The 27,127-nt window shown below is 30.2% G+C and overlaps 2 protein-coding genes and 2 non-coding genes across 4 annotated transcripts; 3 read left to right on the top strand and 1 right to left on the bottom strand.

Moving 5' to 3' along the window:
* Positions 1-279: 279 nt before the first annotated feature.
* Positions 280-11,038, bottom strand: LOC123881694 (WAT1-related protein At1g43650-like). Its single transcript, XM_045930417.1, has 7 exons — positions 10,830-11,038; positions 8,672-8,734; positions 2,431-2,547; positions 2,089-2,329; positions 1,683-1,841; positions 1,311-1,462; positions 280-493 (listed from the first exon to the last, which is right to left on the bottom strand). The coding sequence occupies exons 1-7, from the start codon at positions 11,036-11,038 to the stop codon at positions 280-282; spliced, it is 1,155 nt and encodes a 384-aa protein (XP_045786373.1).
* An 11,298-nt stretch (positions 11,039-22,336) lies between these two features.
* On the top strand, positions 22,337-24,626 carry LOC123921759 (60S ribosomal protein L9-like). Its single transcript, XM_045974422.1, has 3 exons — positions 22,337-22,792; positions 24,128-24,250; positions 24,360-24,626. Exons 1-3 carry the CDS (start codon positions 22,421-22,423, stop codon positions 24,441-24,443), a joined length of 579 nt encoding a protein of 192 aa, XP_045830378.1. The 5' UTR covers positions 22,337-22,420; the 3' UTR covers positions 24,444-24,626.
* On the top strand, positions 23,310-23,397 carry LOC123882614. Its single transcript, XR_006799930.1, has one exon. It is a non-coding gene; the product is annotated as a small nucleolar RNA SNOR75 (small nucleolar RNA).
* Positions 23,804-23,890, top strand: LOC123882613. Its single transcript, XR_006799929.1, has one exon. It is a non-coding gene; the product is annotated as a small nucleolar RNA SNOR75 (small nucleolar RNA).
* Positions 24,627-27,127: the final 2,501 nt, after the last annotated feature.

The following is a 27,127-nucleotide window of genomic DNA, read 5'->3' as shown; positions in this document are numbered from 1 at the left end:
ATGTTAGTTTTCTCCTAGCGAGGACTTGAACCCTAGAACTTCAACTTCTTAACCCTTAGCTCAATTAGCTTAACCAGTTGAACTACTCATCCCACCCGATACTTTTCATCATATAAAAAGAGCAATTCTCATTTATTTATTAAAAGAATAAACCTAATGAGTACATAAGCCAAATATCCTGCTAGAACATATTGTTGCCCTCTTTATAAAGGAGGATAAAACTAACTATATAGAGATTAGTGGAACATAATTTTTAACTACCTTCTTAATTAATAATAATCAGCTTTTTTCAATTTCAAGATGTACAGTTTTATTAGGTAAAGAACTTGGTGTTATCACATCAGTTGATTGAGCCTGAAAAGAATCATCAGTTGTTATGCTTGTTGATAATTCACCAGCTGCTACATTTGTTTGAGGCAAACGTGGTATCTCATTCTTTTTACCCCATAAAAAGAAATACAACCCCAATATGATCAAAACCATGCCCACCAACCTGCAAATATACCATTTTTAAATTAATGATTTTTCTAGTTTTGATTATCCAATAAACTTTGAATTTAATTTTCCCTCTACCTTTATAATTATTTAGACACATTCAAATAAAATATTAATAGTTAGTTGGTCCAGTGGTGATTAACACTAGACTTGATAGGAAATATCATAGTTCGATCCCCGCTTAGCTCAGTTGGCAGAGACATTGTATTATACTCCCTCCGGTCCTTATTATAAGGAACAGTTTGACAAAAACACACAGACCAAGGAGACCTATTTTTTTTATTAAAAATTCTAAAATGTTATGTTTAATTCCAAAAATAACCTTGGTCTTAATTGATTGTTGTCTCTTGTAAGTATTAATATACTAAACCACTATTCTTAATTTCAATGTAACTCATACATGAATATATAGATTGAATGGTGGTAGACCATTTACGTGACTCTTTATTTACTAAAATTTGCCTCCAATTTTTTTGTATAGGAAATGTGTGTGTAATTAATGCTAAGCATTGGAATAGGTTATATTGGAGTATACAAATCAATTCAATAAGGGTATAAAAGGAATTACTTATTTAATAAAACATAGATTTAAGGAGTGTTCCTTATATAAAGGACTAAAAAAAAAATTCAAACTGTTCCTTATAATAAGGACCGGAGGGAGTATATGTTAGGGACGGTGGTTCGAACCCCTATCATCTCACTTATCAACTTTAAGAGTGGAATTTCTAATCACTATACAATAATAAATAGAAATCACCATAGAAATAAAAATGAAAATAGTTATAATTAATGGGAAAAAGGAATAGAAATCATACGTTCCAACTTTTAGTGGTTCACCAAGTACGAGTGCTTCTGATATGGCAACAAAAATTAGAGCTAGTGGATTAAACATTGGAGGGTAAGTAGGTCCCTTAAGTGTAATTGCCATCGATAGTAAACAGAATGTAGCCGCAGTAGCCAATGCTCCCTACATAAGAGTTTTATGTTGAATAGAAATATAGCTCGAAAATAGCAGTTATAAATGCAAAAATCTAATTATAAGTGATTATGTTAAAAGTTATAAACATTTTTAATTTTCTGATGGTTATCATCAAATGACGCGTAAAAACTCCTAACACCAAATCGTGTATGTCAAATAAATCCATTCTTTTAAGTCAAGAGATAGTAAGCCATAATTAAAATCTTACCGAGTAGATTATAGTAATAAGCTGTAGATTCCACTCTAATCTCCAAACTTGTTTGCTGGAATCTATGCATACGCCTATTACTGCCGCCTGAAGTGCTGCCATAATGCATGATAGCATTGTTCCCCAATACCTCAATGGAAATAGAGTCATCAACTTTGCCTATTAAATTCGAAAAGAAAAACCTGAATCATCTTATTCAAGCGTTCTTAAATATATATATATATATATATATATATATATATATATATATATATATATATATATATATATATATATATATATATATATATATATATATATATTCATTTAAAAAATATCAGTGGTTATTTTCCTAATAAAAAGAATTAGGCTAAGATCAATAAAAAAAGATCACAAACATATATATGAAAAATGGGGGAAGACATACTTGCAGAATAAACCAAGCTGTGTAAGAGAAGCATGATGCAATCAAAAAGAAAGTGCCACGAAACATGTTGATTTTATGTGCTGCAACAACATTTGTCTGAGCAGAATGGTGAGCATGATGATGAGAGATATAAAATTCTTTTCCTTTATACAAACCGGTTACTAAGGCTCCACCAACACAGAGAAGTGCTCCAATACACTTAGCTTTGCCACCCCATGTTCCAAACCTTAGATACTCCATTCTGCAGTAATTCAAAAAGTAATATGTTGCTAAATTTAGTATATGAAAAATTATTTTGTTTATATATCTATATTTGCTAAATTTTTTATTTAATTTAGATACCTGCATATGATAGAGGTCATGAATGTGAAAATAGGAACCATGTTTAGAAAGTTTACAGAATATGTAGCCGATGTGTCACGAAGACCATAATAGAAGAATCCTAGAGCCATTGTCATCCTGTCATATGATTTTTATAACTTTGTTAGAAACTGATGTAAAATTCATTTGATTTTTGTAATTTCTAAATTATATACCATGTTAGTAATTATCAAATGGTTACTTTAATTTTAATTAATTTTAAAAAACATGCATCACATTATTTGTGATTGATTATAACAATGACAGAAGTAGTATACGTGTGCATCAATTAGGAGTCGAATCTCGAACAAAATATAGTTGTCCAAGTATCTATATCCATCATTTGTGTTGTACTATGTTCAAAAATATTTCTAATTTTATGTTACCCATTAGAGTACTACATAAATTTTTTCAACTAAAGATAATTCTATTTGAGACACTATGATGTAAAATATAGTGTGAAAAATATTATTCCTTCATATTATATACTTAAATTACATGTGAGAGTGTGTAAGAATTAAAAGGTAATTGTGTAGTACTTCAATATTCTGAATTCTATTTTGACCCTATTATCTAAAAACTTCGTCGGAGAACATCACTTTCTTTTCTTATCATCGTGACCTATGCATCATAGTTTTTGATCCCGGCGGAACAAATTTGTTTCCATCTTCTCTGTTTACGTCGAATGTATTTTTCCTTGCAATGATGTTATCGATGCGCTATCATTCTTTCAAATCATCGCACTTTGTTTTTAATCCTGGAGGCAACGTTCTTTCAGTTTTCATCTCATTGTGCTTTGGTATTTGGAAGTTGCTTGGATTTGAAGAAATATTTGAGGCACTATTTAGCAATGAATCCAAGTTTCATCTTAGAGAAGCTCATTGTTTCTGTTTGGTGTGGTTCCTTTTTGGGTTTCCTGCATTACTATTATGGTCTATGGAAACTCATATGTTGGAGTTCTTTGGATTCTTGGTCCATTGCAACAGTTGCTTAACAGTTGGCTGCATTATCTCTCAGCAGTTGCTTTCATTAGTAATTGATTCATCTTTTGGTGGACACCAAAATTTGGTGATTTTGTAATTCAAACTCAAATTGGTAAATTTTCCAATGTTGAGTTTGAAGGAGGGAGTTCAGTTCAATGGACCTTCTTGGATTATCAATTGTAATAGTTCAAACTTCAGTGTGCAATTATCATTGGATCCTTGGCTTTTGTTTCTAAGTTCACTTGTTGCAAAATTTGGAAGGTCACTTGCTGCATAATCTAGAACATGATGTGTGGCTAGTTGTGAAGGTTTGATTTTTGAGGCTTATGGTTTCTTGGTATGTTCCTATCATGCTTTGTGAAGGTTTGGTGCAAATTCAAACAAAGCACCTTCATTGGAGATCAGCTTTATGAAGAAGCACTTGCTGAATTATATGTTTGCAGCATTGGTGGTAATACACTAATGACAGAGATTCTTACAAAACCTTGTCTTGCTGAAGTGGATTCAAACAAACACTTGTGATATAGCCATTTTGTTGAAGCCTTGTGTGAGTTTTGCTAAAAGACCTGCGTTTTGGATTTGAAGTTTGTTGAACTAGTTGGTGGCTTGTGTTGGACATCATCATGATGTTTGCAGCAATGCAATTTTAGATCTTATTTTTCACACAACAAACTTTGATAATAATTGTAATCCAAACTCAAATTGGCAAATTTTCCAATGTTGAGTTTGTTGGAGGCCGTTAAGAATATAGCTCTTTAGTTAATCAATAAGAGTTAGTTGATAGGTTACTAAGTTGGTTAGGTGGTTAGAAAGCTAGTTAAGGGGTTAGTTACTCCAAATAGTCCTATAAATAAGCTATTTCATTGTACATTTTACTCATTCTTTTATCAATCTATATTCATTCAATATGAATTTCTATGAGTATCTTCCTTGTAAATACTCTTATACACTCTATCTTGCCGACATATATGATTTTTATCCCTTCAATTCCATGATTCATAACACATAATTTTAAGTATATTTTGGTGAAAGATTTGAACTATATGCAACTATAATTTTGAATAATACAAATAGACGAAGAGACGTGGATCACAATACCACTCTTGTATTGAGTATATAATTTTGGTTTACGATGGAGCAGAACCCACCCACGACCCACTATATATGAAACTTACTTTGCTTATAAAAAAAGTTATCTATTTATTTATTATTTACTCTCTCCGTCCCAAAATATAAACAAAAATGAGTCAAATAAACTTGATGTATTTAGTTCAAAATTTAGACCAAATACATTCATGTTTATTGACCAATTTTTGCTTATGTTTTGGAACGAAGATTGTGCAATTTGAACTCCCTCTAACTCAAATTATAAGAAAAAAATATTAACATATCTTTTTTAAGAAGTATTTTTATTTATTCTCATGAAATTTAATTTAAATTGTACTTATTGACTCATTCTCCTCTTTTTTCTAACAATAAACAATGAAATTTTTTTTTGGGTACAAATGAAAATTGTTTTTACATGCTCCCAAAATACTTATTTCAATGAAAATATAAAAAAGTAATTTATTTGGTACATTTAGAGTTTTGGTTGGGTCCGGTACATAGGGCAATATTTTTTTTTTGTTACAAGAGAGAAAAAAAGAGAAAGACAAAATAAAAGGGACTACTCCCTAATAAAAATCACACCCCTAGCGTCAGCGTCAATAAGATTGAGCAACTCGGTAGGGGGAACTGTTAACAACACTAGAGGAGAATTCGCTGAAGCTCCCAATTTAGCCAAAAGGTCTGCACACTTGTTGCCTTCCCGAAGAGTATGGTCAATCACTACCCTCCAATCTCTTCTTAATAGTTGCCGAATTATGTGAACCTCATTTGCCAAACTGTGACAGTTTGAGACACCCTCATTTATCAACTTGACAGTAAGCAGAGAGTCAGAGAAGCATACAACATCACGGAACCCCTTATTCCAGCATAACTCCAGACCATGTAACACTGCCATGATCTCAGCATAAAGGATGTTTGGCTGACTCGCGGTACCATAAAAACCCTCAAGAAATGCGCCGACATTATTACGAATCAGTCCACCGAAACCCGCAGTTTGCGGTGAGCCCAATAAAACAATTGAGCATTGTCTGTTCCATTGTGTTGAGGCCGTTTGTGTTTGGAAAGCCTATGGTTTGGATTCTACTCTTTCCTTTTTACAGGGTGGTGACCCTTTCGCATGGAGTAGAAGAATCTATTCTTCTCATGGGAGTATCATCTTTATTATTATGTGGGTTGTGTGGTGTGCGCGGAATGACTTTCTCTTTAACAATCATAGATCCAACGTGCATGAGAGTGTGGCGAAAATTCACTCCTTGTTGTCCTGTTGCACCTCTGCCTTTGCCACGCAGTTACTGGAGTCGACCCCGTCTATTCATCCTCGACAGGTTTCCTGGTCTCGTCCAGCTGAAGGGACGATTGGTCTTAATGTTGACGGGAGTTTATTGGGCTCACCGCAAACTGCGGGTTTCGGTGGACTGATTCGTAATAATGTCGGCGCATTTCTTGAGGGTTTTTATGGTACCGCGAGTCAGCCAAACATCCTTTATGCTGAGATCATGGCAGTGTTACATGGTCTGGAGTTATGCTGGAATAAGGGGTTCCGTGATGTTGTATGCTTCTCTGACTCTCTGCTTACTGTCAAGTTGATAAAGGAGGGTGTCTCAAACTGTCACAGTTTGGCAAATGAGGTTCACATAATTCGGCAACTATTAAGAAGAGATTGGAGGGTGGTGATTGACCATACTCTTCGGGAAGGCAACAAGTGTGCAGACCTTTTGGCTAAATTGGGAGCTTCAGCGAATTCTCCTCTAGTGTTGTTAACAGTTCCCCCTACCGAGTTGCTCAATCTTATTGACGCTGACGCTAGGGGTGTGATTTTTATTAGGGAGTAGTCCATTTTGTTTTGTCTTTCTCTTTTTTTCTCTCTTGTAACCAAAAAAAAATAATATTGCCCTATGTACCGGACCCAACCAAAACTCTAAATGTACCAAATAAATTACTTTTTTATATTTTCATTGAAATAAGTATTTTGGGAGCATGTAAAAACAATTTTCATTTGTACCCAAAAAAAAATTTCGTATTCAAATTTGAATTTATTTTAATAAAATCAATATAAAATATAACATGACATTTAATTTTTCCTATATAAGTACAGGTATCCAACTAAATTTTAGAGTACTCCAAAATCCAAAATCATTATATTTTAGTCATTCTCAATAAGTGTGAATTTTTCTTTTATAATCTAGGATGAATATTGACGAAAGGAGTATAATATTCTTCAAATGAATCTTTTTTATTTTGAATCTTTTTAATTATTTTGTTTTCGTGAGTATAATATTCTTCAAATGATTTTTATTTTTTTGAACAACTCAAATTATTTTTATTGAGTTTTTCACGTCAAACTAAGGGTCTGTTTGGTTCGGGGGTTTTGGAGGGGAGAGGAGGGGAGGTGAGGGGATATTTTAATTAATTGTGTTTGGTTCAATTTTTAGGAGGGGAGGGGAGGTGAGAGGAGGTGAGCAAAATACCTCTAAATCCCAATTTTTGCTTCCCCAAAATTGGGGGGATTTGGAGGGGAGGGGAGGGAAGGAGAAATATATCATTACCATTTTAATTATTTTGACATAATTGTCCTCATAATTATTTTAAAATGCCAAAATTATCCATTTTTTAGTTCTAATATTTTTTTTTCAAACTTTTTTTTATTGTTACGCATGTCTTTTTATATTCATAAACTGTTGTGCTAATTTTTTTTGTATTACATTGTTATTTTGTAAAGTTCATATAATTTTTTGAATCAACGTTGTTACTTTGTACCCGCATCATATTAGTATTTATATGCACTATTATATTTTTTAAAATATCATTAAGTTTGTTACGTTATAACTTATAATACAAGAGTTTTTTTTTTTTTTTTACAATATTAGTATTAGTACAACTACAAGATCTTTATACTTATAAATAAATATTACTTTTTTTTTGTGCAATATTAGTATCAGTACAAGGTTTTTTTTAATAATTATCAAAAAATTATTTTAAATATATTTATAGGTAATTTAAACTTATAAATATTATTTTTGGGTTAGATCAATCATAAAAATTGAGAAAATATTGTGGATATATAGGTTAATTCACACCAAGTAGCTATAAAATTGTCGGACTACATGAAAATTATAAGGATAAAAAAGTAAATTAGTTTTAAAATCTCTCCCCTCCTCCTCTTGAACCAAACATATATCTAATTAAAATCTCTCACCTCCCCTCCCCTTCCTTCTTTTGAACCAAACATATGTGTAAGTACAAATTTCACCTCCCCTCCCCTCACCTCCCCTCCCCTTCATTAAAATACCTCCCCTCCCCCTATGTTGAACCAAACAGACCCTAACTGGCTAATAATATAAGCTTGTTTGGTAAAAATATATGATTTATAATATTTGCTTATAATATATAGGCTCTTTTTGGAAAAATTAGTGGATAACTGATAAGTTAGTTGATGACAGCTTATAACTGATAGCTTGTAGCTTATAGCTAGCTAATGGATGATAGTTTATAGCTGATAAACTAACTTAAGTGTTTGGTAAAATCAGCAGTTCAATTAGTTTACTTAGCTTATCTTTTATATGCTATTTCAATTAACTTTTGAGTTGAGCTTATAGGTTATACTTATAGCTTATCATATTTTCTTCCAATTTTACCCCTATCATTCTACATGAAAAAATTAAATATTATAAATTAAATTTTTTGTTTTTATGTCATTTCATACTTATAAGCTAGTTCAACAACTAATTTTACCAAATACTACAAACTCAATCAACAAGTTTATCCGTTATAAGTTAGTTTATCTGCTATAAGCTAGCTTATTAGTCGTATGTTGTAAGCTAGTTTATAAGTTTATGATGAAATGATAGTTACCAAAGAGGTCCATATAAGCTAGTAAAATAAGTTATAAGTTCATGGTGAAATGATGGTTACCAAACAGGTTTTTTTGATTCATACAAGCTAATTTTAAACTTTGTTTTGATTTTTAAAAAAAAAAAACCTTGTTCGGTAAAATCGGATTTTGAGCTTATAATAACTTGCTTATAAGTTCTTGCTTCCTTGTGTGACTTTTGCAAATAGAAGAAATGACAAACAGAACAACGAATATTATTATGCTTACTATTATAAAAAAAAAATAAAAATATTATGCTTACCCCACTAATCCATTGAGGAAAAGCAAAAACCAAACTTTCCAATTGAATTTCTTCTCCCGTCCTCTGCAACCATACGGAACCAACAAACTTCATATCACCACAATAAACAAATTGATCCAATAGTTCTTAATTAAGCATTAGCGTCCCAAAATATAAATAAATCAACAAAAGGTAATGCAGTAGTTACAATTAATTGATGATTTAAAGTAGTATTTTGGAGAGTTTGAAATTTGAATGAAGTATAAACAAATGGAGTAAATGTTTTTTTTTTACTAACAAATGGAGTAAATGTTAAGCCACTAAATTTGATCTAGTGGTGAGGGGTTTAGGTATTAAGTTCTGAGTTCGATCTCTAACTCATTATAGATAAAAAAAAAATGGAGTAAATGTTAATAATCTTTTAACTACTCTTGTTTCATAGGACTTAGATTAAATGCCCCAAGGAAAACCAGCTGGTCTAGTCTGCCATTAAAGGCATAGCCATATATTCTGGAAATACATTAAAAATTGTACAAATAATATAAAAATAAAAACACTATATTTAGCTAGTGTGTCAACAATTTGATTTGTTTCCTAGAAAATATGGTTCCAAATGATAACGTCTCTATCTTCAACATGGATTCTATGCATCATGTACTTGGACCACCTTGGAGAAAATACATGTATTTGCTCTAACATTTGGATCAAATACATTTATTTATATTTTTTTTCCAATAAATACATTTATTTATATTTAAGATAGTAGTACTCATTTTGTCCCATTACATTTATTTAATAATAATCATTATAACTGTTGTCAAAAAGAAATTAATAATCATTATAACATGTTTAAAAATGATAGCTCAGTTAATAGTTACTCTCCTTAGTCTTAAATATAAGAGAATATCTACTTTTTAGATTCACTGAGAATATAATATATTTGGTCTATATTATAGATAAATACATTAGATTCTCAATGTATCTAAAAATATGATTTTCTCTTATATTTAGGACCGAATGGAGTATTAGGGATATTATTAAAGAGTCGGATTTCTGACTCAAGTTACCGGACAAAAAAAAAATACTCCCTTCAGTTCTTTTTATAAAGAAGAATGAATCAAAGAAGCATATTGTACATCGTTATTTTTATTTACTATTATTATAAATTTACATAAATCAAAGCAAAAATCAATAATAATTAATAGATTATAAATCAATGCAAAATCACCCCATATCATATGGTATACCTTAATCATTAACTTCTTAATTTCTTAATAATAGTTGCAATAAATAATTATAAGAAAATGTTAAATAGTGTCCCGAAGCATTAATTAAACATACTAATAAAAAAAATTATCTTAAAATTTGTGCATTTAATACTTTAAAAACATACGAATATATCTTTATGATATTAATTTTATCTTTAATTTCCTTTTTATAAATGCTTAACAAGCACTTCGGGGAACTATTCAGTACGACCCTTAATTATAAATGTTAAGAAGTCCCCCATCGGTTTCGAGATTGTCTGAATATGTGTTTATAAGGTAGGGACAATTCTCACCTTAGGAGCCGATTTTGTAAGGATAAGTTAGGTTAATACTCTAAGATGGTATAACTATTCCGTTGGGCCGTCTTCTACCAATTTATGATCGGGTCATCCATCACGCCCCAAACCCAATAGCATTGGGCACGAGGGGGTGGAAGTCCCACATCGGTTGCGAGATGGCCTGAATATATCTTTATAAAGTAGAGACAATCCTCACCTTATAGGCCAGTTTTGTAAGGATGAGTTAAACTCAATACTCAATTCTAAGTGTCCGTTTGGATTAGCTTATTTTTGAGCTTATGCAATATAAATTATGTTTTATGCTATTTTATAAGTTCACACTAGTGAAAATTGTATTTTTATAAGCTATTTCATCATAAAAATTGCATAAATTATTTGCATAAGCTCAAAAATAAGCTAATCCAAACATGCCCTAAGAAAGAATAAATGCTAAATGAAAACTAAAGGTTATGAAAATTTGAGATAACAAACACATGTTATATAAATATATACAGAAAACAACAAGGGAATTGTGAAGAACGATGGAAAGAAAAAGTGCTACAACTACTACTAGATTAATGAAACAATCAAATTAATAATGATAATGAATTAAGCTGGAAATAAATTGTCTACCTTTCAAAGTATAATGCAAATGGAGCAACGCAAAATGCAGCAACTATGTGTCTATAGACGAGTAGTGAAAATACATAGGTCCCTTGCACTAAGATGACCCTTGACAATAGTTGCATTCCAGTGGCAAATAATTGCACTAATAACATGCTCATAAGAGCTTCAGATGACTTGAACCATTCCTTAATACTCTTTGTCGTAGTGTTACTCATCTTTGCAATATTTGTCTAAAGAAAAAGAGAGAACACAAACAAGGTTTTAAGAAAGAGTAATATAAAATAAAAATAAAAAGTGATAAACTCAACTTAAGGTTGTAAGGAAGAGTGACAAACTCAAACTCAACTTAAGGTGTAATTAATGTGGTAATAGTAGAAATAAATGCCAAGAAATAAATGGAAAAAATACTGTAGATACGGTGACAGATAACATGCAATACACCCCTTTCTGTCACAATGACAAGTGTCTTGTTTTTGGTCACCGTTACATGTTCACCTATTCTATCTCTATGTTTTTTTTATTAACAATTTGTTTCTCAGAGTTCCGATAATTTAGAATTCCATAATGAAGTAAATAAAATTTAATAAAAAATTGTTTTTATTGAAAATTAAATTTAAATTCTTTTGAATAATCTATTGTACAAAAACTCATTAACCATTGATTTGTTCACATATTCTCTTTCCTTCTCGTGGGAAGGATATAATATAATATAATAGCAATAACATTAAACATACACTCAATTAAAACATTTGTTTGTTAATGGTAGGACCGTTTTAAAACCACTAAGTTTGATCTAGTAGTTAGAAGTTTGAATAATATGTTATAGATTTTGGGTTCGATTCTCAGCTCATTGTAAACAAAAAAAAAATAAAACCAAATAATTTAATTTATGTGATTAAAGGATTTTTTTTTCTAAGACAAATTATGTAAGAGAAGTTGAATTCGGTTGCCGAAAAGAACGATTTCCAGTAGAATTTTATTTATCTCACAGTCTGACTTTTAATTATTGCGTCTCCTTCTCCTTGCAACTAATTAAAGGGTTTGCATAAAATACAATTTTTTTTTGCCTAATTTATAAACTTTCAAGATATACTCTATTTTGTCTCAAATATAACAAATAAATTATACTCTATGGGTCTCAAATTATAAATAAATTGTTTTATATTATCATATTAGCTGATTGAGCAGTGAGAACAAGTCATATACATGTGAAATAAAAATGGAAAATGTTAACATGTGCACCAAGGGCACATATTAAGAATACAAATGTAGTAATATTCTCTTGTAACTTGTGCATTATACTTTTTAAACATTAAATTTTTTTATGTTATTAAATGCATATTTCTATTTTTAGATACTTTAACATGTGCCTTTGATGCACATGTTATTAGTTGTGAGTATCACATGTAAATATATTTATGTGATTTGTTCTAAGGTCTGAAATACACCTAAAATATATGTTTTCTATAATTGTTGTGCACTTCTATTATTGTCTGCCGATTTCTCATAAATGTTACTATTCGTTTATTGTTATAATCATAATGAGTTAGGAATCATCTTCATATCTCAAAATAAAGAACTCCATTAGTACTATATTTTAAGTGTACAAATGTCAAATTATATGATATTATCCTCTCCATTTTTCATTATTTTCATTTTTATCATTACTAATGTTTTAGAATAAAAAGTAATAATGTGATATTTATTGGGTCCAACTATTTAATATATATTTAAAAACTATTCAAAACTATAGTAATATAAAGGAAAAAATAAAGAGAAAATAGAGAGGATTCCAACTCCTAATACATGTTAGTAGTTACCGATTTTCAAGAATCGATCCACTCATATAATTAAGACTTATTCGTCTCTAAATATAAGATTTTTTTATCAAGTTATCTAATGGCTAAAATTTCACTTTTTTAGAATGAATAGTGAGAGTATCATGGTTTGAACCCCGATCCATGCATATTTCATGCAATGTCTATGTCAACTGAACTATGTTCACAGGACAACATAGTTGTTAAATATAAGATTATTATGAAGTAGTATTTACAATGCTGAGTACCACCGTTATTCGTAAATAATTTGTGGTTGGGTTATAGCCAGGGACGGATCCAGACATAAAAAACTGGTGTGGCTAAAATTAAACATTTTTAATATAATTTTGAAGTTGATGTCGCACCATCATTTTTGGCTCATCTACAAAATCACTTGGATAAATTAAGCTCAACTATTCTCAATAATTTTTCACATCTAAATATCCAAATGACAATGAGGGACTCAAATTTGGTGAGTGGTGGCTATGGGGAGGGTGGGCGATGTTAAGAAATACGATGATAATTTTTCACATCTAAAGCTCCAAATGACAATGATTTATTTATGAGTAATATTGGTAGGTGTGTTAAGGGACGATTTGTAACGTTAATTAGTTAATGCCCCAATATGAAACCCATAAATAGTTAAGCGACCAATTGTCCAATTTAACCTTTTTTTATGAGTCATGCTAAACAGTACTTGGGGGCACTTGTTAAACATATTAAAAGAGGAAGTCAAAGATAAAATTAATATTGAAAAAATAACTTTGTAGTATTATTTTTAAGGTATTAAACACACAAAATACAAGATAAAATTTCCTTATTAATATATTTAACTAGTATCCGAAGACAATATTTAACACAATACTACTCTGTCCCATAATATAAGCAAAAAAAAAATTCACACTTATTAAGAAAAGTAAAATATGATAATTTCAAGGTTGACTTTTTGTGTGTTTGTTGAAATAAGTTTCATGGGAAGATGTAAAAACAATTTTTATTGGTTATTGATTATGGGGAAAAGAAGAGAGAGAGTAAATTAAGTAAAAGTTTATCTTGAAAATGATAAAAGTTAGTTTTTTTTTGTTTATAATTTGGGACATGAAAAAGTGATTTTTTTTGCTTATAATATGGGACGGAAGGAGTATATATATCTATATATATGTTTATAAAAAAAATATCAAAAAATCTGGTGTGGCTTTGTTGTGCACAAATAGTAACAGAAGGTAATAATAACGAAATTGCAAACAATAAGAACACAAGAAGTTTGATAACGGAGTTCCCCTTAGGTACGTCTCCGGCTGCAGAATTCGCTACAGCTCGTTTCTATTAGATGAAAGAATGAATTAGGATTTCAGTGTTACATCAGGCTTTAGCCACACCATGTTCCTTAGTGCATCCGTCCCTGGTTATAGCACATTTCGTGAAGGGAATTGTTATTTGATGTCGTTTCTATATATGTTCTAATCTAACTAGACGTTAATATTATTCTAAATAAGGAAAGTATTTTATCATTTAAAAGTTTTCTAATAAAAAGGTTTAAACGTGAAGAAACCACATGGAAGTAAAGAATGAATGGAAACAAGTGTTGGTGGCATCTTGAACCAATATAGTTTAATATGGCCAAAATAAGCAATGTCATTATAGAGGAAATGAATGATATGCAGTCAAAATTTTAATGCAGTTGATTTATAATCGTCCGATTACAATCGCACGGTTTAAATAAATTCAGTTAATAAATACAATTTTAAATCATAATCGTCCAATATTGATCAGATGACTAAAAATGAAATGATTGCACGACTGCACCCAAAAATCAACTGCATGGAATCCTGGTCCAATTATAGAATATAAGTTTTAGCTAGGCTTACACGACTGATAAGACTTTTCTTATTTTTTCTTTCTTCGTTTTCTTTTTACTTTCGGCATATGTTTTCTTATGTTTTTACTTTTACTTATACGAAAATAATAATAAAATTGAAAGAATCTATTGAGAATAAATTTGCATGAGATAACTTACTCCTTAAGCCCCACCAGAACACGTTTCTTTTATGATGTTTAAGTGTTTGGATCGTATTATTGTCAACAACAACAAAAAAGTGTTTGGATCAATTAGCACAATTATGTGCTTAAAAAATGTCAAGATATAAAACAAAGCCACAAAATAGCATGATATTTTATATTTCACGTTTGTAACCGTTAAACATTTTAAGTTTTTTTAGATAATAAATAAGTCATTTAAATTTATAACTTGTTATACTGTTATTATCCTTTCAGTTATCTTTTGTTACAATTTTTTTTTTTTGCACCATTATGTTCCGGTTAATCTCCTTCAATATATATATATTTTTATTAAAATATCTACTATGATAGAAGTCAATGTTAATCGAGGTGTATACAACTAGACCATTTATGAAGAAAAATAAAAACTACAAAATGAATTTATTGATTCAATCGTTGAATTAAATTTTTTTATTGGATAGATTTACAACTTCACAAATTTTTATAAAAGTTAAAAAAAAAATATTTGGTACTTTAGTTTATTAAATTTTTTTTTTTATTAAACTCAAAATAAATTATAGAAAAGAAAAGTGGAGTACAAAGAGGGGGGACCAAACCAAACCCTCAAACAACATTAACATATTCTAAAAAACGGGAGGCCGAGCCTATTTCTATCAAGATCCTCTCTAATGATGATAGGAGAAATATTCCACCAAGCATAATCGTAGTTTATTAAATAATTGCAAATGAACACATAATAAACTTTGGGGAAGAACACATAATAAACTTTGAAAAACATAAATAATAATGATAGTTTTATATTGTCATTATATATATTTTTAAAAGATAAAATTACTACACAAAATAAGATAAAGGATCAATATAGATAAATTTATTATTTTTATAGTTAAAGCGTAGGAAACATGTACTAATATGGGTATTAAAGTTTTTACTTGTTATCTAGCTATCCACGATGAATTGGTTTAAGTGGTAAGGGTCTCGGTTCTCTTAAGTATGTAGTCATTGGGATCGGTTCCTGACTTATGTGTATGGAGAAAATTCTGCTGAAAGGGAGAGAACACATCTTGTGTGCCCCAAAAGTTCTCCGACAGATTAATCATCGTCAGCAGCGTTAGAAACTTCATACCAATATTATGGTAACTAAAATAAAAGTTGTTATCCAGCGAATAAAGGTCTAGATATGAATATTTTTTCAATAAAGGTCCAGATTAATTGGAGGCCCAAGACGAATAATAAAAATGAACCCCTAATAAAAAATGTAAAACGTTTATAGAATAATTCTCTATTTAATTTGTAAATAACATCAATAACATAAATAAATAAAAAATAGTTATTTCTATTTTGTCTTTTAGGATTAAATAGGAGTTGATATGTTTATTTTTCTACGTTCATCTCTATAGGGTAAGGCTTAGTCCCCTCTTGTAATTATCTTATTTTTCTTTTTTTTTATTTTATAATAATAAGGTGGAGGACGGGGACGGATAGGGTCCTCCCAATTATGTTAGGAGTTATATCCCTACTTTAATATCTAGATGCTCTTAATTTATATATATATATATATATATATATATATATATATATATATATATATATATATATATATATATATATATATATATATATATATATATATATATATATATATATATATATATATATATATAAAAACATAAAATAGTTAGTATTCATCTGGACAGCCTTGCATAATGCTCTCCCGGTAACCTTTTCAAAAAAAGGTGTTAGGTGCGACCCTTTGTGCCCTAGATGCCTTAACCATGTGGAAACTACTTATCACGCCTTAATCGATTGTGATTGGGCCAAGTTGGCCTGGTTTGCCTCACCTCTCACTATAAATCTCCAAAACAACAATTTCATGGACTCAACGACGCTATTGACATGGTTGAAAAGCTTGGTATAAGCTCGGTGATTTTTGAGACCGATTTGCAGATCCTTGTTAACTCTGTGAAGAAGAATCGCCAAGTTCGAAAACGATGGGGTTTGATAGTGAATCGTTGCTTTCAATTCTTATTGATGAACCCTAGCTCTCAGCTAGTGTGGATCAAGCGTGACAAGAACCGGGTCGCTCATCAGTTGGCTTTGTGGGCTTAAATGGAGCCGAATATGGATTGGCCCAATTTCTATCCCAATTGCATTTCTTACCATATCCAAAAAGATATGGGTCGCTTGTAATACCCTTTGTGTTTTAATATATTTGTTTGTTTTTAAAAAAAAAAAAAAACAATAATAAAATAGTTATTCATCTTTTTTTTGGGTGAATAATAGTTTTTTTTTTTTAACGAAACAAACTTAATGCATTTCATTAATCACCAAAAGTTCAATAATGAAGGAATAATCTCAAATCTATGGAAACTCGTGTGAACAACCAAATTCACTTGTCTCCTAATAAACTTAACTTCAAAGTTCGAACATAACAAGAATATAATATCATTAACGATCGAAAGAAACTCTGAGTTGCCTCGCCTCTTTGGTGAATAATAGTTATTCATCTATTTTGACCGGAAAAAAAATTATTCATCTATTTAATTTAATTTAATTTAAGTTTTATGAGTTTGAGAGATTTTTCTGAAAACCCTGAACTGTGGGTATGCTTGCCTAACACCGGCCTTAAGGACGAGTAGCAAAGTACTGTAATTTTATTTTTTTAATGGCACCATAATATCTTAATTAGCATCTCTAAATTGAAATTAAGGGGCCAGATCATTTTCTAATTTTGAAAACCGCACATGATTTTTATTCTCCGTGGCTATAGCTTAATTACCATCTCTCACGCTCATTCTTGTTACATTTTTGTTTCAAAGAACCGATTTCTCCATAAACCTAGTGTAACACAATTAACCTATTTCTTCAATCATTCCTTTCGTCACTTTTTAATTTGAACATAGACTCCTAGCTACACTAATTTATACACCTAACACATTTTTATAACATAAAGTCATTTTTTCTTAGGTTGGGAATAATATTCATACAAAAGGGCTAAGTTATTTGTAGCTCATAATTTAGCACATTTAATTTGTATGATGATAAGTTGTTTTTTTTTTTTCATAGAAGGTATGATGAAAGTATATAGTATATACTATTAAGCTCTATAGAAAAATATATATACAACAAATGGAAAAACAAACAATTGTTTTTTTCAGAAGATAGGGACTAACCTCTTTTGCCAAAATTAGAATTGGGACAACTTCAAAACTCTCAAAAACTGGTTGATGTTGAAATCACGAGATCCAATTTTTCTTAAACACTTTTGCTTGAAGAATTATTTCCAATTAACAATATCAAGAGTTAATCAATCTGTATTAATTTGTCACAACAACAACAACAACAACAAAAAATCATCAATCAGTAGCACAAGGGGTCTTAAAATGTTTAATCAATACCTCAACAGTATATCAAAATGAAATAAATTTATGATTAGTATTATTTAATTAAAACAAAGTGATTACTATACCTTGACAATATATACATAGGGCATGCGAATGAGCTCTTGATTTTGTTGTAACTGATCAATACATCTGTATGTACATCTCAATCGTGTTGGTGTATGATATAAATGAGTTTACAAGAAGAAGAGATTGTTTATTACTATTTATATCTGTATTTGGTGTTTCTTTCTATTTATATTTGTATTTTTTTCTTTCTATTTATACCTGTATTTGGTGTTTCTTTAAAATCATTAATATAAAAATATTTTCTATTTATGTCTGAATTTTATAAAGAAAAAATCACTTTTTAGTAGAGCTGTCAAAAAGGGCTGGGCTATCGGGCCGGCCCATTAGCCCTATCCTTTTACACGGGTCGGGCTTCATAAAAAGGGGGCCGGGCCTTATCGGGTCAGACTTTTTCATTGGCCCTCATAGGCCGACCCATAGGCTTTTGGGCCGGTCCCTTAAAGAATTTTAAAAAAATTATAATTTTTTTATTGTTATATTTTGGTCCTATTTTTATGCATAAATTCATATATAATTTTTTTTTGTTTTATTGTTATTATTTGTGTTTTGTTCCTATCTATACTGTTTTATTTCTATTTTTAAGCATATCATCTTTTTATATTTTTTTATATTTTTTTTGTGCAATTACAACGCATGATATAAAACTTGGAATATGTTTATTATAAGCCTATCATCTTTTTATTATATTTATTTTATATTCTTTCTATATTTTATTTTTTTTTACTTAAATTACAATGGATGAATGAAAGATATAAAACTTGAATTTTTTTTTTGTAGTAATAATAATAATATGACAAAAAACTTATTGGATTAGAATGAGATTATTTGTTAGAGATTTGTTTGTTTGTTTGATGAGGATAAAGAGGAAGATATTGTTGTTTGGGAGATTATGTGAGAAAATATAGGGATACGAATTACCTTCTTGAAGATTTACTTGAGAAATATAACATAAATTTAGTAGAATATGTTTTTTTTTTTTAAAAAAAAAAACTATGAAAATTAGTAGGCCGGCTTATCGGGCCATATAGGCTTTTGCTTATCGGGCTGGGCTAAGCAGGCCGGGCTATGAAGTTGACGGGCCGGGCTGGGCCGGCCCCTTTATTTGACCGAGCCCCTCCAGGCCGGGTCGGCCCCTTTGACAGCTCTACTTTTCAGTATAAAATTATTTCTTTAGCAAAATAATTATTATTTTAAAAAATCAATTTTATAATAATTTTAAACAAATTAACACTTCTAAATTAATTAAGGGTTTAATATAGTTTTAAAAACTGGTTTGTCCACAAGCCTTGTAACACAATTCACCTATCTCTTCCATCCTCCCTTTAATTTCAGTCCCTTTTAATTTGTACTTCAATTCCTGGTAAAAAGATAAAATAATGCACTTAAATTCCTACACTAATCATTCCAAAACCGAATTTCATAGGGAATTAATTCTATTTTTTATGTTGGAATATTCACATAAAATGGACCAAATTATATGTTTTTTATTTTTTTTCAAGTAGATTAGTGGATAGAATTTCACATTTTAATATGAATAAAAAGGGATATTATTAGATTGTAAAAAAAAAGAAATATTAGGGTATTAGAATTGAGATTTATGATGGGGTCATCCACCATTTATATCCGCGCACCAAGTTCGATAGTGCTAGGTGTGATGGGGTGTGTTAAGTGAAGTACACATCGGATGCGAGATGGCCCGAATACGTGTTTATAAAGTAGAGACAATTTTCACCTTACCAAATTGACTTGTAAAGTGAGGATTGCCCACACTTTATAAACACACATTCATGTCATCTCGCAACCGATGCGAGACTTCTTAACATAGGGTTCGAACTCCTATCAATGCATATTACATGTAATGTTCCTACCAACTGAACTATGCTACACGAACTGCTCATTTATTAATGATTTAAATATGGTTTTATTCTCTATAAAACTATGCATATATCCGGACAAAAAATATAAAAACATAAAAACTTTGAGCCAAAAATATAAAAACATAAAAACTTTGAGATATATTCTATGTATTGTGATTGAGTGGAGTGGACACGATCATCCGACCGATATGAAACCTAGCTTATCCGATGAGGAAAAGAACTAAACGAGTGGTTGATTAAGGCTCAACGGATTGCAATTTTAGTTTGTTCCGGATTTTGACGATCGATTTCAAATTGATAAAATCAACCCATTGAAATTCAAATTTGACCGAATTGTTGACTGTCGTTGGATTAAAAATAACTAGAACGGTTGAGAATGTAACGATTTGTGTTTGTTTTTGTGAGAAGGGTGTGAATCTCTCTGCTCTAATTTATTCTCATTCCCATTTCTTTGATTTCTCTCTCGTTTTAGTGTCTCACTTTCCTTATTTTTTTTATTTTTTTTGTTGCGAAGATTCACTTTCCTTATCTTGTTCCTTCATCATCTCTACATATCATAATGTGTTATGTGTGACAGTGTGAGAAAGTTCGGTCTAGTTATTTTCATATTTTATTTTCATTAAATAACTTCAATGAAGTTTTTAAAGTATAAAATTTGGTAATTTATTGTTTGTGTATAGTAAGATATTTGTGTTGCTAACTAATAACTATACGCATGATAGCATGTCAAATATCACTCCCCCGTTTTTGAAAAATAAAGCAAATATGGTATCGATCTGATTAATGATCGTGTTGATATATTATATTTTATTTCCAGGTTTTAGTTATGGATCGTACTTGGATGTACGATAAAAATTATGTTGAAAAGAGAGGAATTTTAAAAAAAAATTATGGGTTGAATTATTTATCAATACCATAAAACGGAGTTCCGTCATCGTAAGTGAAGGGGAAATTAGTTGACTGTGTGATTTATCAATGTAGACGTATTTGCAGAGAAGATAAAAAAAAATATCTAGAGTAGTATATACAGGGTCCGTTTGATTTGCAAAATATAAATACATGACAGAACAATACAGGACAATAAAAGACAGAACAGCACAAGACAAACGTTTAAGGTATTGAACAAACTTTGTGTTGTACGATGTTTGGTGGACAAAATGTTATTTTGGAATTTTAGACAACTTGTGCTGAGGACAAAAAGTTGTCACGTGGTTCTGTTGGGGACAAGAATTTCAAGTTTTGTCCTGTCTCTTGGCCCCCACCAGTTTGTCCAGTACCAGGAACAATTTTAAAATCAAACACATTACAGCAGGAGTTATCTTGTCCAGTTCCTTATTTTTTAGCAGATCAAACGCACCCTTATGATTCAAACACAAACTATTGAATTTGGTCAAGTCATGGTGAATCAATTCTATTGGATCCTTCGAGTGCTAAAAATATAGGTGTTGTTAATGAAGGTGCTTCCAGCAGCACTAAGCCAATAGTAGCTGCACAAAATTAATCAGCATTACTCCTACAATGCGATGAAGATGATAACTGATACTAAGGTCAATTTACTCATTTGTGATATTAGTGTGCTTCAATCATTAATTCAAGTTCCCTTGAGCTTCAAAAAATGGTTTGTATATAGCAAAGACCACTAGACCAACTCAAGCAAATTTATTTAGTGTATAAATTAATTAATTTTATTTTTAATTTTTTACAATAAGAAACAAAAACACTAAATTAAATAGGCATCCTTCCATTAAAATCCTTCCATTAAAATAAAATAAAAATATCTTATGGAATCCAATTTGGTGGAGTGTGTTAACGCAATTACGAATCTCAATCAAACGATTGAAATTGTGTAAATGAATTAAATCTGATGTAAAATTTAGGTTTTTTGATCTCAAATGAACGGATACGATTAAATACAAGATCGAACTGCGTGAATAAATACAACATATCTCAATCCCATCCTTATGGATAATGGTAGCTTAAAATAAATGTTTAATTGTATTTATGTTTATTTGAGTTGTTTTTTTTTTTACCGCTGTTTATTTTAGATTTTAAGTTGGTCCTTATGTTTTTATTTTTTTTTACAAATGGTCCCTTATGTTTTAAACGTTTTAAATTTTTCTCTTATATTTTAAACATTTCAAGTTGGTATCTCAAATTTCTAAAATTTGAATTAGTTTCTAAAACTTTCGCAAGGGGTAAAATTGGAATTTCAGTGGGAGAAAAGAAACATTTGGGGGCGATGCCCAAAATCCACAAAACGGACCCAACAGGCCCAATTAAAGTGACCCAATGACAACCCTTTCATTCTCATATTTAAAACCCCTCTTTCAATTTTCTAAAACCCTAACCCTAAAACCCTTCAATCAACACCAAATTTTTGTGTGCGGTTTCCGCCGGCGGCGAGATCGTACACGATGAAAACCATTCGCTCGTCCGAAACAATGGACATTCCAGAAGGTGTAAGCATCAAGGTACACGCCAAAGTCATCGAAGTTGAAGGTCCACGTGGTAAACTTGTTCGTAATTTCAAGCATTTGAATCTTGATTTTCAACTCATTACCGATGAAGAAGGGAAGAAGAAATTGAAGGTTGAAGCTTGGTTTGGAACAAGGAAAACTTCTGCTGCTATTCGCACAGCTCTTAGTCATGTTGATAATCTCATCACTGGTGTTACTAAGGGTTATCGTTACAAGATGCGATTTGTTTACGCTCATTTTCCTATTAATGCTAGCATCACTAATAATAACTCTGGCATTGAGATTCGTAATTTCCTCGGTGAAAAGAAGGTATTTTTTTTTTAATTTCATTTTTATGTATTTTTTTAAGAATTAGTAGTTTCTTTTGTCTTGATTATATGATTATTAGTTTTAATTATGTTATTTTAGTTTGATTATTAGTTACTGTGTTTTTTATTTGATAATGGTATTTAATTGTTTATGTTTTTTGTTAATGCATTATGGTTGCCATTGTGTAATTGTGTAATTAATGTTACTTTGATGTTGAGAGGATTTAATGTTGATTGTTAAATTATTTGTGAATTGGTAAAATTTGATTTTTATTTAAAATTAGTTTGGACAAAATGTGTTTTTATGTGATTTTAGTTTTTTAGATGATTAGTGTTTTTATTTGGTATATAAGTGTGAGTGATCTGTATTTCACAAGAACATTTTTTTTTTCCATAATCTTGGTTTGAAACAACTGTATTTTTGTTTTGGTTAATGTATCATGTTTTTGTCTATGTGATTGTGTTAATTATTTATTTGTTTAATTTTTTACTAATGAAAATGATCTTAGAAGTGGTTTTCTCTGTGATGATGAACAATTGATGACGAATCTGAATTATTTTCCATTCTTAACCCTGATGACATATTGAGGCATTTGTCTGAGAGGATTCCACTTTTTTTCTTCAAAATATTTTGTGCATTTCACCTCATTTTTTTACTCATGTGTAGTGTAGATGATATTTTAGTATGAGGTTTTGATTTTTGTCATTGCCCCATTTTATTAGTTATCGCTTTCTTAGATATCATATGATTAGTAGTTTCATAGTTGATTAATCTTATTTTTATTAGATGAAGGTCTTTACATGATTTTTTAACTTGAGAGGACTCCATGATTTTGACTTGATTACACAATTGTTTGTTTTTTATTTGGTGCATAGTTTGATTGGTGTGCATTTCACAAAAGTATTTTTCCAAAATCTTAGTTTGAAGATATTTTCTTTTTGGTTTATGTAACATGTTTTTGTCTTCTATTTGCTTGATATTTTACCAAAGAAATGGCTTAATAAGTGGTTTTCTCTGTGATGATGAACAATTGATGACGAGTCCGAATAATTTCCATTCATAACCCTGACGACATATTGAGGCATTTGTCTGAGAGGATTCCACTTTGTCGTGCAAATGTTGTGTGCATTTCACAACTTTCTGATTGTATCCAATTTTTCTTTTCCAAATATTTTATATGTATTTTTAAGATAAGCTTTAAGCTATATTACCTCTAAGATTATTTTTGGCATACTTGGGTAAATCAAGCTAAAGAATTCACTCAAGTTGAAACATTAAGATGGAGTTTCTTGCAGATTAAATTTTGATATGTATATTTGGTTTTTGTATTTGTAGGTGAGGAAAGTGGACATGCTTCAAGGTGTTACCGTCCTTCGATCTGAAAAGGTGAAAGATGAGTTGATTTTGGATGGAAACGACATTGAGCTTGTTTCCAGATCCTGTGCTCTCATTAACCAGGTATGTGCTTTTCTTCTGTGAATGCTGTGCTTTATAGTCATTTCCATACTCTTTGTTTGATTGAAACTGTCTTGATTTTAATTTAAATTTCTCTCTTGGATTGCAACAGAAATGCCATGTTAAGAACAAAGATATCCGGAAGTTTCTCGATGGTATTTATGTTAGCGAGAGGGGGACAATAGCTGAGGAATAGATGGTTGGCAAGTAGGAATTTTGATGAGTTTTGTTTTCTCATATGCCCAAATTGTTTAGTAGAGTTATCTTTTTGGAAGTTTTTATTTAAAAATTTTAATTGCTATTACTATTACTATGATTTTTTTTGTAGCAACTATTACTATGAGTCTATGATATACAATATTCCATTCATTTGGTACCACATCAGAACATGTTAAAGTGATTGTCACTTGCCACACACCCAATACTTTGTCATCTACATTTCGCACTAAAATATAAGGCGTTAAATTATTTATTTTCTTTTTATTATATAGGGAAAATTACACCGACCTCCCCTGAGGTATGTTGAAATGTCACTTACACTCCCCTCTATTTTTAAGCTTGACAATGACCTCCCCTGACCTATGTTGCACAGGTGCGGGTACGGTACCGGTATCCGGTACCGGTACGTGGTACGGTATTTTTAGAAAAATTAAGATACGGGTACGCTTGTATAATTTTTTTTAATATAGTTATATACTTAAAATAATAAAATTATATTCTTAAAAAAATAATTAAACATAAAAAATAGCAAACTTTAAAAGTATTGTGGTTTACACGTTTAGGAAATTAGGAGTAGTAGTAAGACTACGCGGCTCTACTTTTAAAAATAAATAAAAAGGGAAGGAGACTGAATTGATTCTAATTTTAAACTAAAATGAATCTTTATTAAAAAAATAAACAAATAAAAGAAGAATGGGATTGGAAAGTGTTGCAAAAAAAAAAAAGAATAGTTTTTGATGAAATATGTACCACGTGTGTACCCTGAGAGTACCACGCGCGTACCCCGGAAGTACCACGCGTGTACCCACATGAAAAAACAAACAAAAAAACTCGGTACTTTGAGGGTACGTACCATGGGAGTACCATACGCGTACCGGTACCTGACCTTAACGGTGTTAAGCATCTGTTAAAAAAAATTCTAAAATTTTAGCAAACAACAATAATGGAGTGAAGGCATATAAAATGTAATTGAACCGTTGATTAGAAATTGAGTTGTATAAAGGAACAAAAGAGAAATGCTAAAGTGCACGAGGCACTGTTGTCGTGCAAGTTGCACGATATGTTTCATTTACCTTGGGCCAAGGTCCTTGGCTATTTGGTTTTCTATTCTAATTTCAATTAATTCATAATGATTTTAACCACTAGTGCATTAATTAATATATTATTATGTATTGAATCCACTTTGGTTGGTCCGGTAATAATAGTTTCTCCTTAATGTTTCAAGTTCGATTCTCTCTAATCTAATAATGTTAATTTGGATGAACTAATTTAACTTCTTAAAAAAATATAGAATTATTAAATCATCAAATTAAATTACTCATTGACGGTGGTTCGGGGTTAGTTAAGGTATCCAACGATAATCATCACTAAACCAACTAATGATTGGTGTGCTCCATTCGGTTTTAATTATAAGTAAAAAATTACTTTTAAAATTTATTGAATAATTGATAAATCTAATCTATAATTATTAGTTATTTGGCCAATGTAAAAAGTTATTTTTTGTTTAGATATGAAATCAGAGAATATGAACAAAGTTATTTTTTTCTTAAAATAATTATTTTTGTGGACTAGTCCCCTTGTTATATTTTTGTTAGACTAATAAATATTAATTACTGTAAGAATACGCACATGCACTTTGACAAACAAATACTAATATACCTGCACCGAATTTATATACAAAAGACCATGTCGTGCAGTTCGTCGCTGGGTGCCGTCGTGCCATACAGCACGGCTCGGAACAAAATTGTAATCTTTCGTATGATGACAAACGCAGACCACGACTCAATTTGCGGAACAGGAATAGCATCCAAACATTGAAATAGAGGCAATTGCATGTGTAAATCTCAAATTTCCTCAAGTTTTAGAATTGTCAATACCTATTTTAATGAAAGATTGCAAAAAGGAAAAGGAACAAAAAATTGTTTGTGTTAATGAAAATGTGAATTCTTCGGTATACATATTATGTGGATGTGTACCGGTACACCGCTGAGGTGGTTAATAGGTGTCAACCATTTAATGTAGATTTCGTTTCTTTATTAAGTTTTCATCATTAGACACAACTTTTTAATATTTATAAATGTATCATTCACATAAATATAGTCAATCAATCATGTTCCACAATAAATCAAAACATGCATCAAATCTTTTAATCTATGTCACATTTTTTTAACAAGATTCAAATAATTTAATATTATTTAATATCCTTTAAAATAATATAATTTTAGTATTTTAACAACACTCAACACATTGTATTTTCTATAAAAAAAAAAAACGTATTATTTAAACAATTTTTTTATATTATTATTTTCTTTCATTTTTTTTAATATTATTAATTTACAAAGTTTAATATTTATTTACTGTTTAACCATTAACACATATAATTATTTTTTTGTACAAAAAAACTTAAATTTTTTAATATGCTTAAATATTTTATTGTAATAGCTAATCTAATTAGTTGATGTTGAACCGTTAGATTGTCGACATTTAAATTCTTAAATATTTTTATTTCAATTTGGTCAATTTATTTCCTTAGTTCTTATGGTAGAATTGGTAGAGACTATTGACAAAAAAAAATGAATTGGTAGAGACTTAATTATCAGTTCTTGATAACTAGGTTTTTTGAATAACAATTAATCAAACTAGTTGATATTGAAGCGTTTA

The sequence above is a fragment of the Trifolium pratense genome, linkage group LG4 (assembly GCF_020283565.1).
Source record: "Trifolium pratense cultivar HEN17-A07 linkage group LG4, ARS_RC_1.1, whole genome shotgun sequence".
NCBI lineage: Eukaryota > Viridiplantae > Streptophyta > Magnoliopsida > Fabales > Fabaceae > Trifolium > Trifolium pratense.
Note: the sequence above shows the minus strand (reverse complement) of the source record. Positions and strands in the feature narration are given on the sequence as shown.

Excerpts from the sequence above, each read along its gene's own strand:
- LOC123881694 (XM_045930417.1), bottom strand. The coding sequence starts at position 11,038 with ATGAGTAACACTACGACAAAGAGTATTAAGGAATGGTTCAAGTCATCT. Across the intron at positions 2,548-8,671 it reads TTCCTCAATGGATTAGTGGG|GATGACAATGGCTCTAGGAT; the intron begins GTAAGCATAATA and ends ATCATATGACAG. Across the intron at positions 2,330-2,430 it reads ATGACCTCTATCATATGCAG|AATGGAGTATCTAAGGTTTG; the intron begins GTATCTAAATTA and ends GAATTACTGCAG.
- LOC123921759 (XM_045974422.1), top strand. The coding sequence starts at position 22,421 with ATGAAAACCATTCGCTCGTCCGAAACAATGGACATTCCAGAAGGTGTA. Across the intron at positions 22,793-24,127 it reads ATTTCCTCGGTGAAAAGAAG|GTGAGGAAAGTGGACATGCT; the intron begins GTATTTTTTTTT and ends TTGTATTTGTAG. Across the intron at positions 24,251-24,359 it reads CCTGTGCTCTCATTAACCAG|AAATGCCATGTTAAGAACAA; the intron begins GTATGTGCTTTT and ends GGATTGCAACAG.